The sequence below is a fragment of the Mizuhopecten yessoensis genome, unplaced genomic scaffold (genome assembly GCF_002113885.1).
Source record: "Mizuhopecten yessoensis strain PY_sf001 unplaced genomic scaffold, ASM211388v2 scaffold11173, whole genome shotgun sequence".
NCBI lineage: Eukaryota > Metazoa > Mollusca > Bivalvia > Pectinida > Pectinidae > Mizuhopecten > Mizuhopecten yessoensis.
In genome coordinates this window covers 1,203,849-1,218,944 of record NW_018408916.1, presented here as the reverse complement: position 1 = coordinate 1,218,944, position 15,096 = coordinate 1,203,849, and the positions used below count along the sequence as shown (strand labels likewise).

The 15,096-nt window shown below is 36.3% G+C and overlaps 1 protein-coding gene across 1 annotated transcript in view; it reads left to right on the top strand.

The window, feature by feature from the left end:
* Positions 1-15,096, top strand: part of LOC110467456 — a 77,183-nt gene that overhangs the window by 41,539 nt on the left and 20,548 nt on the right. The window contains exons 34-51 of the mRNA XM_021524637.1: positions 167-222; positions 706-867; positions 1,767-2,005; positions 3,010-3,091; positions 3,374-3,561; positions 3,982-4,095; positions 4,419-4,497; positions 5,275-5,361; positions 5,853-5,957; positions 6,425-6,496; positions 6,778-6,907; positions 7,956-8,094; positions 9,571-9,723; positions 10,818-10,974; positions 11,991-12,088; positions 12,418-12,517; positions 13,669-13,761; positions 14,106-14,306. Coding sequence (XP_021380312.1) covers positions 167-222; positions 706-867; positions 1,767-2,005; positions 3,010-3,091; positions 3,374-3,561; positions 3,982-4,095; positions 4,419-4,497; positions 5,275-5,361; positions 5,853-5,957; positions 6,425-6,496; positions 6,778-6,907; positions 7,956-8,094; positions 9,571-9,723; positions 10,818-10,974; positions 11,991-12,088; positions 12,418-12,517; positions 13,669-13,761; positions 14,106-14,306 — 2,255 coding nt within the window. The remainder of the gene's footprint in view (positions 1-166; positions 223-705; positions 868-1,766; positions 2,006-3,009; positions 3,092-3,373; positions 3,562-3,981; positions 4,096-4,418; positions 4,498-5,274; positions 5,362-5,852; positions 5,958-6,424; positions 6,497-6,777; positions 6,908-7,955; positions 8,095-9,570; positions 9,724-10,817; positions 10,975-11,990; positions 12,089-12,417; positions 12,518-13,668; positions 13,762-14,105; positions 14,307-15,096) is intronic.

The window sequence follows — 15,096 nt, the reverse complement described above, 5'->3', positions numbered from 1 at the left end:
GGGGGGTATAGGCAACAAGACATATCAATCCAAATGGCTTGTTTTTTGTGGAGTACTAGGTAACAAAAACTATGCAAAGTTTTCATGAAATAAACCCATTAGCATGTATAAATACATGGAATTTTGATGATAAGGTTTTAATTTGGTGGTATTTTTAATCTGACAGGAATCATTGAGCTGTGCTTCACCATACTCACTCAGAAAATCGACACCAAGCTCATGGTAGGTATTGCATACAGTAACCTATGTTTGCTATAGGTCGGATCTGTCATTAGTACTTAAGGCAAAGTGGCACTTCATTGAATGTTAGATAAGAAAGTATAGGTGATGGAAACTTGTTTGTCCACCATATATAGCTTTTGTCTAGTGTAGTACATGCCATATGTATATAAAGAAATATGGACCTGTGCAATTTCAATTTCTTAGATCATCAGAAAATTTTACTTGATTTCAAATATTTTATTGCTAACCATTGAATTTGTTAATTTACCCACCGCAATAAGCATATGCCTGTTAGTGCTTAGTCTACCCTAATCTATGAGATTTCAGTAGAAATGCTAATAACCTCAACACTTATCAATTGAGTCAGTTACTATATATGTTGACCCCCTGGGATTATCGCAGAATAAATAAATTATCCATGAATTAATTCTGCAGTCTGATCGAGTATCCCATTTCTGAGTCTTTTATTAATTTGTTGTATAGGACCAGTATACTGGGCAGAGGAAGATTTTCAGGAAGACCTTTACACTGCTGAAGTTAATGTCACGTTTGAACAAACTGGTACAGAACAGACTGTTTGACCGACTGGACCTTCTGTTGAAAGTTCAAGGAGTAGAAGTGGAGCTGGCCGATTGTATAGCCGAGGTAAACAAACCTATATCTAAGTTTTAATTAGCTCTGAAATGGACACTTTAAATGTAGGAATAAAATTAAGCAAGCGTAAGTCAATAGAAAAGCTCAGATCCATCTTACTAATATATACCTAATAATACTGTTTTTGAATTGCCCTTCCCAGGACATTTTAATGAACAGATATCTTTTACAGAGAACTTCATGACTTAATTATTACACGATACTGAAAATGTCGGCTATATAATCACAATAATATCACAAGTATTGTATTGTATTTGTTGTGCTCCAAACTTTTTTCAGACCTTTCTTACCACACTTTTGTTTCTAGTTAATTCTTAGCAATACTTTTATTTGAAATGTTTACATTTCACCGATATAAATTAATTCTGGACGATCTTCAGTCAATCTGACTTGGGGTACATTCGTGTATCCGGTTGAAACGGTTGAACCTGTAAAGAAAACGACAGGCACAGATCTGGACCGGGGCTGACCTCAGACAAATTTGGCGCGTGTAGATTGAGGGGTCCAGACGTACCTGACCGAAACTAAAATGCTGACTATTGCTAGTTTGCATTATTTCTTTCTAAAACAATGTCAAGACACGTGTAGTTTTTAAGATACGTTATGTAATTCAGTGGACGCATGAAAGAAGGGCATAACATTTTTGATGCATTGTTATTTATTCTCTGAAACTGTGCATTTTTAGCTTTGCCTATAGAACGGTCCAAGTGCGTTCGTTTATCGTGGAATATTTCTGCGCCACACGTACCGTTTCAACCGGGATACGCAAATGTAGCCTTAGTTCCAAAGTTTCTACTCCCATTATTGGCTTCTAGAGAACATACAAACATGTAGGTTCTATAACACCACTGGTTCAGTGATATAATCTGACAGATGGTTTGTGTTTCCAGCTGTTTGTGGGGAACACCAAGACCTGTATGAAGATCACAGGACGACAGGTACAGAATATCATGTCTATGGTGGCTCGTTGTAAAGAAACTGTTCCCCAGTTCCTTGACCTTCTCAATGCTGTCGTCAAAGTGGAGGAGTTGGACCTGCCGATCAAACGTAACCAAGGTTTTGTCATGCAGTACTTCATGCAGTTCAGGGCTGACGTGGCCTACGTCATAGACCAGGAGGAATCCGCAAGGTAGCGCACTGAACTTGTGAACTCCTTCTGGCTTGTACAGAAAATCTGTGTTGGTTTGGTTTCTCTCCAGTCGTAACAATTCCATTGAATGTTTCCTATGCATAAATAGTTCTTTCGCTATATTTATATTTGTGGCTTTGCTTAAGAAGTTGAACTGTAGGTTCACTCCTACTGTGAAAGTTGTTACTTGGTTCCTAAAAATCAAACAACCAAAGTTAACTGCTGAGGAATATTTCATGTCTTGCAATATACCTGGACTCACAGTAGCTTTCCTCTTTGAACTTGAAGCTGTAAAGGACCAAATGTGGTATGCCCTGTTATCTGCCCCACTATTCTGACATTCATGATTTTACAAACTTTACATTTATATGATTTGAAGTATAATTTGAAATAGCAATAAAGATGCATTATTGTTCTGAAAATAACCTTTGATTTGAATTATATTGTTTTGAATATAAAATTGGGGTGGTTTATTGAGGTGCATGTACAAGATTTCCGCAAAAACAACCGAAATGTATGTGTGCAACATCAGAATTAAGTTGGAGCACAGTTTTGCTTCAAAGATATTTTAGTTTTGATTTCCTTTACGGAATACAAATCAGCTCCTTAAATTTTGTTTTGGAGCACGACTGACTCATATCTTAAGATTGAAAAAACTATCTCAAAAAGTGGAACTTGGACAGAAACACAAATGAGGGATGACTACAGATAGTCAACGCGACCACATTATCCGGATTTTGTCGTTCCTGTGATAACAAAAATTGACACATATTTTTGTGTTGTAAAATTGCAATGGCATGTTGCTAAGGACAAACACAAATAAACATTTGAAGTTTTACTGAATTTGTTTGTTCTTAACTTTGCACTTTTCATTGGTATAAGTATAAAGGGATGAGGTGCGGGGCCAAAAACAACCCTTAGTGGATATAGTCCTTTTGTAATAACGATCGTAATTTCAGTAGTAATAATCTTTGACCTTGATGATGTAATTGACCTTTTGACAGGGAGAAGATCCTGATGGACAATGGTCACAAGGACCTGCAGTACCTGGTGGCCATGATGGACATGCTGGCCACGTGTGCTGAGGTCAGTAATGTTAACCTTCTCACACTCACAGAAACCTGTTTATAGGATTGTATTGACCATGTGGGTTTTCTTGGGTATTGATTACAGTATGAATATATCCTAGTGTGCTATGGGTATTAAACATAATTTTGCCTGTTATTGAAGCAATGATTACAATATGAGTGTATACGTATCACAGTGTGCTATGAGTAACATACGAATTTGCCGGTAATTGAAGCAATTGAAGTATACAAATTTGTCTGTCATAGGTTTGTGATTCATTTCCTTTACATTGACGTCTAGGGGGAAAACCAGTTCATCGAGTCCATCTGTCAGACAATCTTCCAGATCCCAGAGCTGATGAGAATTCTGAACAACCCCAAAGTGAGTGACAACCTCAAGAGGCCTTTCCTGCGCTTCATCTTGTGGGTGTACCTCAACTCCGCTGGTGGCATGATCGAGAGTGGAGCAGGAGACCTACCCCACGACAAGTAAGCCGGGCTGCTCCTTATCAATTTAAGTCAAATAAATTGTTTTCCAAAATATCAGGAATAGGACACTCTCCAGAAAAGAAAAAAAAAATTGTCGCTAAAATTTAATCTAAAAAAAAAGGATATAGGCATCAGGCTACGTATAATGTATATTGCAAACACATGCATTTTTATCTGTACAAATTGTTTAGCCCACTGACAATGCATTGTCCCTTTTGCTGGGAACAAAAAGAAATGAAAAGTTACTGGGTTATTGAGCTTGTAGTGCATTGGAGTCTAAGTTTAATTAATGTTCCAATATACATACGAAATTTTAAAGTCTGACAGAAGTAATGTTTTGGTTGATTATTGTTGTGACACAGGAAACCGTCTGTATATTATTTCACATATTAATAATCTAAACAACTTTTACTTACACAGAACCATGTGGAACTATATAGAGACCCTCAACAAAACTCTCAAGTCTGTTACTGACTTCAGCCGAGAAAACCCAAAGAGTGCCAAACAACTGGTCAAGAAGCCGCCCCCAAGGGTGTAAGTCTTAGAAACATTTGAGACTTATGTCAATGCAATTGGTTCAAAATGAGGTTGTTTTTCCTGGCTAAAAATCACGTAGTTTTCACAATTAGTTAATTTCTCAATTGGGGCCAACTGGAAACAAATGCACATAATATGTAAAGGACGGTGAACAGGGAGATGACTATTGTTTGTATATTGTTTCAGTACCAAACAGATACTGAGAAAGGAGATTATACAGGGCAGTATGCACTACCTGTTTGTATATTGTTTCAGTACCAAACAGATATTGAGACAGGAGATTATACAGAGAGATGACTATTGTTTGTATATTGTTTCAGTACCAAACAGATATCGAGACAGGAGATTATACAGGGCAGTATGCACTACCTGTTTGATGCTGTCATGCCTTTCCTACAGGTAATTTCTTAAATCCTAGATGTGCATTTCAAAGACTTACCTCCTTATAAAATACAAAACCTCACCTCATTCCCAAACAGTTTGAATACCTCCCCAAGCACACAATTCAAATACTTTTCTATCGTAATTTAAACAGCAGTGAAAGACTATAGTTGAAACTGTAAATGGAAAGAGAATAGTGTGCTTCCACCGGGGATCAAACACTCGAACTCCAGGTTCCTAGTCGGACGCTCTACCACTGAGCTAAAGGGAAGTTCCCTCTAGCTTGAAGCTAGTAGGCGACCTTAATCCTATGTACAATTAAAACCTGCCACACTACCTACTCCCCCCTTTTTAAATGTGTTTGCCCTTGAACACCACAACCAAGGTTCTAACTCCCTGTCACTACAGATAGGGCCACAAACACCATTTGTAACAGGAAAGAGAATAGTGTACATGTGCTTCCACCGGGGATTGAACCCACGATTTCCAGGTTCCTAGTCGGACGCTCTACCACTGAGCTAAAGGGAAATTCCGTCTAGCTCGAAGCTAGTAGGCGACCTTAATCCCATGTACAACTAAAACCTGCCACAATACTTTGTTATTGTATATCAATATTTTAATCTAAACTTCCTGTATTAGTGATGTTTCTGCATATTTTCAATGCATTGTGAATTGAGAAAATATACATGCATGAATATTTCACATTACAGTGTATATTAGGTTTTCAATGAACTTAATAATAAAGTGATTTCGAAGCTGTTAACAGTGATGCACACAATGCTGTTTACTCCGTAGATCTTCTGTAAGAACTACTTTCAGCCTGACCCGGCTATGTTCCCGACTGAACCACAGAACATGGATGTCCTTACACGAAACTTCAAGGTCAGTGCAGAACATAACAGTTTCATTTAGACACTAAATAATTTCAAGTGTCACCGGTTTTAAAATGTATTCCTTTTTCAAGTAATAGTAGGTGACTGTTTGTCAAATCCGTTTCCATGGCAGCCATTTTCCTAGGGTACTCAGACATTCATGAAATTCTTCTCTTGGACATATTATTTGTGATATAAGTTTCAAAAATGCCACTACGTCTACTATCAGTTTTCATTACTCGGTGATGTTGCTATAGGTGAAATATATTCCTTTGCAAAGTACTGTGCCAGTGTTTGTGAAATCTGTTGATATCATTGCCTCATGATTCAAGAGTTTTAGTGACTAAATCATCATTATTACTATGTCTGAAGCAAGAATTTCTTTGACTGTCTTTGTCATTACTGCTATGGCTGAAGCAAGAGATTTCATAACTTTCATGGTTTTCACAATGCCATTTGTCCGTGCTTTACAATATAGTGATCAATGTCTTAACCTTGCAGGACTTCAGCAGTGTGATTGGACCTCTCATCAGTGATGAGGGACAATACAAGAAACTCAATGCCTGTATGACTACCCTGATGTCGGCCTCTACTCTTCCCTTCTCAGTAAGTCACCAGCAAAAACCTCCCTCATTGTCTCCAGAGTAAGCACCCTCTTGGTCTCCGTGTCACCGGGGGACGTGTTTCTAGGGGGACTGTTAATCTTATTATGTTCACCCCGTTTTATCCGCGACCATGCACTCTTCACAAAATTATAGTTGCACTGTACTGAACCTGTTCTCTGATTTGAGGTGTTGGTATCTGTGAGTATCTGACCTCGGTTAAAATCGTTTAATCCTCTGTTGAGCCAGACCTCTTGTTCAAGGTGAAAAATGAAACCAGGACAAAACTAGAAAACTATAGTTAATTAAGCTACAAATGTATAAGCATAATTGGCACTCAGAAATATGGTAGAATCATTTTAAATTGAACCGATATTTCTCAAGAACAAATTTATGCATAAAATGGACGTCATTTAATGAGTATGTATCACGAAAAAATGTAAACTAAGCTTGATACATAATGTTTAATAGGAAATTCAAGAATTCCAAGAACAGATAGGTAATGGGAAGGTTCAACAAGATGTCCGCAGTGACAGTAAAAAGGTAAGTTATATATCTGAGATAAAGAAACACATTTTGTTTCTGTTGTAAGACAGTTTCTATCTGTTTTATATTGATATGTCTTTTTCTTTTGGGGAAGGTTTAAAGTTGAAGTGAACATGAAAAACACTTTTTTTTAACGAAAAAAGGAAATAAAAACATCCTTTTGAACTTCTCGTGCTAAGTTTGATTTTACATATATAGTAAAAGCCTTTTTAAGTGGCCCCTCGTCAATATCATAGATGATATGATTAAGTTCTATATATAAATTCTTGGTATTACAGACGTATGACGATTACTATGAGGGAGAGAACGAAATCAACGATCAACTCAATGACTTCTCCATGAACATGAAAAAGGCCTACGGAGGCAGTAACACTGTACAAGCACAGATCGGATTCCCCTCAGATGGACGTATGTCTTTCTCATATTTTGAAACATATTGATAAGTCTCATCCTCACGGGCATTTCTGTTTGAAGTTCTTACTGCACGATGAATAGTGCTAAATTTTCGGACATAATCCTACTATGTGGACAACTAGATTGTAAAATACTAGCAGAACGTAGAAATTTTCTCTGAACTAAAATACCAATCTTTTCGACTAAAAACGAACAGTCGAACAGCCCATGAATACATTTAAAAAGGAAGCAAATATCCAGATATTGTCGTCTCCTTTCCAAAGAAGGCAGATTAAAATGTTTACATATATATCAGAATAAGAATGGCTATGGAAATCAAAATTTGCCTTAAAGCACAAACAATTTAAACACTTTCTTTGTACTGATTCCAGCTGGCATATAAAAGTAGTTTGGTGCAGTGACCAAATCTTGCTGCAATACTCCAATTGACTTCTGACTAAACTTATATACAATGACCTTAATTATTACTTATACGTTTTGAAAAGGTTTGCATGAATGTTTTTAAAACTCTAAGCATTTGCATACTTTTTGACACAACTTTTTTAATATGGTGGGAGAAGTTAAGATTATCCGATATCCAGACTCCTAGGTTAACTTAACACATGTGGCCTTCGATAAAAACTTGCCTCCCATCATGTAAGAATACTGAATTGGATTATGTTTCATGGAAAACCTTATAGTACAACATTTTTTTATATTAATTTGCATACGAAATGGAAACTCATGTAATATCCTCTATATATTTCACACATATGGCATAGTTATATTTCCACAAGTGAAAACATTTTTTGGTATATTGTGAGGTAAGAGTGATCACATCATGTGACCATCACTTGTTGTTCCTCTGTGTACGTGTTTAGAGTGCATTCCCCTGAAATAGAAGTATAAAACAACATGCAGAAACACTACAGGCGCTCATGCTTTCTTCTCAAGTGAAGAAAAAACATGTTGATTGAAAATATCACAAAAACTGTAATTAATAAAGACTCTACAGATGCTATAATGTAGTGTTCTGTATTGCCCTAGCTTTGATATATTTCAGCATATTCTGAGGTTGGAGGAGATGAAGAGCTCCCTCTAGGTAGGGAGTTCCAGGAACATCTAGAGTGTTTCATTAACAGACAAGCCAAAACACCGCGTGAGAAGTATTCCTTAGCAAGTAAACTCGTCAAAATGATGGCGTAAGTAACTCAAGTGTTGAGAACACATTCATTGATGTAATTTATGCATTTAGAACAATATATTACTGTTACCGGGGATCACAGTCACAAATCAGATCCGGTTTAGTCTTTGGATGCATCTATTATTCCATTATAAAAACCCTGTTGACAAAACAAATACATTCACATATAAATCTTACATGCAACCGAACATACCTCACATACTTGCATATATAACATACATAAGGGAAATAACTCTATCGACAAATGCTATTTTACCCTATCAAATGTACATAATTTTTTTAAATACTAATTTCTAAATCTTTAACTTGAATGTATGTATTCAGTTATCTTTTCCAAAAGGTTATAAATTCATTCGTTACATAAATTACATAAATAGCATTACAGTGTACTATCAATCCTATTATACTTTTACTATTGCAAATTACTCATACACACTTTTAAAATTCCAGATACATTCTATAGATAAAAATATAGTAACATACACATTAAAGCATTCTAGACTCATTGAACACTCACCCCACAGCTATGGTGTGGAGGTTTCCCCACAATTCCTCTCAATGACAAGTACAATTTCAAGTCCAACCAGCAAGAGCTTTACACTAAAATAATATAAATTTACCTGATAAACAATTTGACCATTGTGATTTTGATGCCAATTCATAGAAAGTTAAATAACAAAAAGACTAATATTTTTACATACTCAATTTCACTTTGACCTTGAAATTGTTCAATGACAAAATGTCAATTACTGTTTGATAGAAAAAGATAAAATTACATAGCCACAATTGAATTACAAAAAAATGGTATATTCCTTACATTTTCTGTTATATTAGATGTACAAAAAACCTATTAAACAAATAGAATGAAAACTTACCAGCCGAAGACTTTTGACTTTTTCCAAATTCAAACTACATGGTTCATGTCAGCTGGTCATGAGGAGTGGAGTGCCCAAGTTGGCCAAATAAGCCTTTACATTAAGGTAAACTGAGGCATTCTTCCTGACCAATCATATGGCCCGTCCTTAGTCAGGTGTCATAACAACTCACTCACTCACATGCACACACAGGTAAGTACATGTCACATACACAGGCAGATTCATTAAAGGTCCTTGCGCCATCTTTCACACCAGACAACATATGCAAATACAAAACATGTATAACAAAACCTAATACCTACCATATGTATATAAGTGATAATGAAGTAATAATTAATTACAATATAAAATATATACCATATTATATTACAAGATTTCTAATATATTGAGATCTTGATGTCATTCCTCTTCCTTTGGCTCTTACGTAACCTTAAGTGTAGATTATATAAATTAAGCAATTGATTTATCAAACTTGAAAGCTTAAAGAAGTAATTGGATTTTTCCCCCATGACAAATGATACATTTAAGAGCTGAAGTACAATGAACAAGACCAAATATTCATATCTCACAAATTGTGATGTAATTTTGAATTTTGGTAGAATCTCGTCAAGCCTGACCAACCTGAGTGAGAAAGAGAAGTTGGATCAGGTGAACCTGGACATCAAGACGCTGCAGCTTCTCCGAGGACTCATCTTCAATGAGATCTGTAAACTTCCTGAAGGCTGGGAACAGAACTCGTCCGAACACAGAAAGTAAGGACCCGTCACCTCCTAGCTGCCAACAGACAACATTCATTCACTATGATAATGCTAATGAGAACTACTTTTTAATCAAATTTAAAAAAAAAATATTGACACCTTTTTATGATGAAATGGTGTATGACAGAGCGAAATTTTACACTTGGTGTGTATCAGCTAAAACTAGCTCGGTCATATACACAAGAACACATGAGTGATGAGGGTGGCTGCGATGTATCCGTATGTAAACTTGATTATCGTATTATCAGTGCAAAGATTCAAAGTCGACACAAATTAAAAATCACACATTTATATTGCTAAAAGAAAAAGTAAGATGGCTACATTGTTGTTCGATTGGTTGAGACATATTTTTTGTCGGAACCAAGGTAAGTTATTAAAAAATATTTATTTTATTTTAAATACTTCTGTATACTTTCTATGCTTGGTATACAGGACTCGTCCTTTTATTTGTCCTTGCCAAGTTTTAACTGTTCCTTGGTGCGGAATGATATCCAAAATGGCTGCCATGGTATTTGATAGAACGAGTCATTTTCGATTCACTGAGCTGATTTGAAGCCAACATGGCACAAAGCTTACCAAGGAAATTTTGTAATCTGAATACAGAAGTTTTTTTAAAGAATTTACCTTGGTTCTGACAAAACATTGATGAAACAGGTTAGCTCTTTGGCTTATTTTTGAGCACAAGTCCTCAATGCAATGAAAGGTTAAAGAAAGCAAGTTATCAACAATGTAGATGAGCATGACCTGATGCTCCTCTCTAAATGGGATGAGAAATATTTCTCAAATTACATCCTGAACATGTGTATCAATTTCTGTGAAATTTGCGAACAAATAAAACCATATTAGATCAAATAAAACAAGAAGCTATTACAAATCTTGCAACAGATATTGTTTGTGCTTGTCAAGACACTCGAACATGAGTTATATATAGCCATGTCCTTAGGGGTAATGGCTTCAAACTTGAGGAAGCAGTGATGTGCTGATCTAGATTGGGTTGATTTTCAGTGACCATATATCTAGGTTTAGGGATGAGAGGTTCTCTGTTTAGATCACAGTTTGGCCTGTCACATGCCTTCTTTTTGTTACAGACAACTGCGTGTGATTGACCAGGTCCAGGATGCACTGGACAACTGTGGAGCTGTCTCCAGTGTGCTCGACCACTTGTCACGCCCTCAGGACGATGTGGTTAGGGAGGTGCTGGTCTTCATGGCCAACCTTCTCTATAACGGCAACGAGTCTGTACAGGTATGTATATATCTATAGCCTTCTCTATAACAGCAACAAGTCTATCCAGGTATATATATCTCTATAGCCTTCTCTATAACAGCAATAAGTCTAACCAGGTATATATCTATAGCCTTCTCTATAACAGCAACAAGTCTGTCCAGGTATATATATATATATATAGCCTTCTCTATAACAGCAACAAGTCTGTCCAGGTATATATATATCTATAGCCTTCTCTATAATAGCACCAAGTCTATCCAGGTATATATATCTCTATAGCCTTCTCTATAACAGCAACAAGTCTGTCCAGGTATATATCTATAGCCTTCTCTATAACAGCAATAAGTCTGTCCAGGTATATATCTATAGCCTTCTCTATAACAGCAACAAGTCTGTCGAGGTATATATATCTCTATAGCCTTCTCTATAACAGCAACATGTCTGTCCAGGTATATATATATATATAGTCTTCTCTATAACAGCAACAAGTCTGTCCAGGTATATATCTATAGCCTTCTCTATAACAGCAACAAGTCTGTCGAGGTATATATATCTCTATAGCCTTCTCTATAACAGCAACATGTCTGTCCAGGTATATATATATATATAGTCTTCTCTATAACAGCAACAAGTCTGTCCAGGTATATACATATCTATAGCCTTCTCTATAACAGCAACAAGTCTGTCCAGTTATATATATATCTATAGCCTTCTCTATAACAGCAACAAGTCTGCCCAGGTATATATATATATATATAGCCTTCTCTATAACAGCAACAAGTCTGTCCAGGTATATATCTCTATAGCCTTCTCTATAACAGTTTACATTCATGGTTATATCAAAATCTGTCAGAAAAAGTCAAATGGTTCGAAGTTTAATTAAGAAATATGAACATTACAGATCACCTTAGGCTAAAGTTTTTTCTCTTACCTTTTTTGCATTAAGTTGTCACTCTGTAAGATTTGCAAGTTTTCTTCTCTTAACTATTAACGTTCAAGAAAAAATAGTTTTGATTTATTTCTATTTTACACAGGCAAGTCTGATAAACTTCTTCACAGGAACGAGAGAGGAGACTTTCTTCTTCTCAATCAAAGGAAGGATGTCAATGTCGGCGATAGCTACACGGGAAAAGTAAGTCAGTACTACAGAGTGGTCGGCGATAGCTACACAGGAAAAGTAAGTCAGTACTACAGAGGGGTCGGGGGTTTTGTTCCCGAGACATATTTATGGGGTTTGATTTTTGTGCAGTAGTTAAATAGTCAACAATCTTAACTCTCCTCGTTGTCAGATGGGCAATGACTTTGTGGGGTTTGTATGTCATGGATAGAGTTCAAGGCTGCATACTTAGTATATATTATAATTTAGCTCAGTATCTACAGGTGCGAGTTCAGATGCTTAAAGAGGGATACATCAAACTTGACTTGTTATCAAACTTATTCGTCTCTCATTACTTTCACCAGACGTCATCTGTTCGCGATGCACCAAGCTCGAATGGAGGATGCTATTCAACAGGCCAAAGCCCTGAAGATCGCCATGAAAACTGGACAGATTGACACCAATGTATGTATCCTATATTAGCCCACTTGGAATTCAATCCTTTTCAAACAGATTTTACGGTTTATAGGTGATCATCCCAGGAAGTACACCATATTGTGTGTTACTCTGCAGAGACACATATAATTAGCTCCATAGCCTTTCAGTGTTTGAATGACTTTATTTTGAGTTAATTGGATTATATTATAAAGTTATAATATCATAATTACACATTTTTTGAAAGATTGTAATGCTGAAGTTGTAGAGACCATGAAAAACGTTAAAGGGAATATTACGCACGGTAAACGGATTATGACATCTGACACCAGGAAACAGAAACTTGACTTGGAGTCAATTTGAGATATATCCAGATTAGTAATATCATTCATACTTTATGAAATTTTCATTTCAGAAAAATTACCATGATTTAGTTGTGCATTTATTTGTGCATTCAGTTGTAGATTGCCAAAATTTGAATTGTTGGACTTCACATCAGCGAAGTGAAATGTGACAAAATATTTTCCTTATCTAACTTGGTTTTTTTCTTCAGGGCCTTTGAGCATATCAAATGGGCTGTACTCATTTAAACATATATACAATATGACACTCAGTAAGAATTACATGCAACTGTGTACATAAATTTAAGAAAAAACTTGGTCATACCATCAATTCCTAAATTTTAAATTACCAAATTTTATGAGTACTCATGAAATTGTCAATTTTTTGCTGCCAAAGTTCCCCCCTATACATGTGTTGCATTCGCGTATCCCGGTTGAAACGGTTCAGGTGGCGCAGAAATATTCGAAGATAAACGACGCACTTAGACCGTTCTATAGGCAGAGCTAAAAAGATGCACAGTTTCTGAGGATAAATAACGATGTATCAAGAATATTATGCTTTTCTTTCACGTGTCCACGTATCTTAAAAACGACATGTGGCTTGACATTGTTTTAGAAAGAAATGACGCAAACTAGCAATTAATGGTCAGCATTTAAGTTTCGGTCAGGTAGGTCGAGACCCCTTAATAATCTACACGTCCTGAATATTCCTGAGGTCAGCCTCGGTTCAGATCTATGCCTGTCATTTACTTTCCAGTTTCAACCATTTCAGCTCTGGTTAAACTGGATACGCGAAAGGGGCCTTGATATTGATTGCTTTGTTTTCCTTTCTTCATTCAGGACATTACCAAAGGCAATATGTTTGGATCCTTCATGTCCTCAAACTTGCAGAAATCTTCACTCAATCTGGGCTCCTCCCTGGCAATGAACCAGGTAGGTCACAACTTAACTGTGAGACAACAGTTGGCAGTGGAGTTGATAATTTCATGTATCTGAGTTTGTGAATTTATTTATTTGAGATATTGTGTAACAATGACACAGAAGGCAAAAATACTCTGATGCTGGCATACCAATAATATTTCAAATTTGAGTGCCTTCATTTTGAAAAGCAAGTCTGAAACATTAAATCTTGCATGTTTCATATTAAGATATGCATGAAGACATATTAGCTTAATGTTTGAATTCTGAATTGATACTCTATGAACTGAATTCATGTATCCCAAAGTGTTGAGTAAATGTAAGAAATGGAAGTCATGTTTTGTTATTTTCTTCTCCAGAAAGTTGGTTCCTCTTTATCCGTAAGAGGCAATACCTCGCCAAAACCTGGGAATTCCCTGGTGGTTGCCAATGGTATCCATGGTGAACCCCCTCCCCAACCAGGTCCAAGGGGTGGCAGTTCTCTGTCAGGTGGATCAGCTAGACCTGTTCCTAATGGTGTTGGTGTGACTGCAAAAGTATCTCCCATGGTCAAACCAGTGGTAAGTATCCAGTGTGTTCTCATCAGCTGCACGCTTTTAATGGGTCCCTTTAACCCTTTCACCCCTATGTTACTTTAGTAGACTCTACGTACCATGCATTGATCTGGATGATACCATTATGGTATACAGTGGTGAAAGGGTTAAGGAATGTAAAAGTTGATTCATGGTAAATATATATATGCAGAAACTCAATGTACAAATAAAAATGATACAGCAAATTTTCTGTCTGTATACATGGGGCAGTACAGTAGAGAGGACAGCACGTTTTCGCTAGAAAAAGTTAAATTTCCGGTGAATGTCCTAGCAACAGCATGACGACAAAACAAACAAAACGTAGTTCAAGTTTTGAAAATGTGTAATAATCTTTTTTTTTTAAATAAACTTTTTTTGGCTCTTGCACACAGGGGAGGCCGTCCTTAAATGACCATAGCTGTTGATAGGACGATGAACAATACTTAACCATGCCAAACCAAACTAATCCATAAATTATAATGATAATTTAATTTTAATTAAATTATTGTTTATGCAGAACTATTTTGATCAGCCCTTTTTCATCTCCCATTTATTTTAAGTTTATTTTATTCTGCTTATAGATAAAGCTATAGTCGCCTAGTAGTAATTAAGTTGTTTTACACTTATGTTGTGTAGCGATGTTTAGCAGTAGTATATATGTAGTGTATAATATGTAAATGAGCTGGGCTGTTGGCGTATTGACCAATCAGCAATTATGTCTTAGAGGGGTGTTGGTATTGGTCAGCTTCAGTTGCTAGCCTTGTGCGGTAGTGGTCAG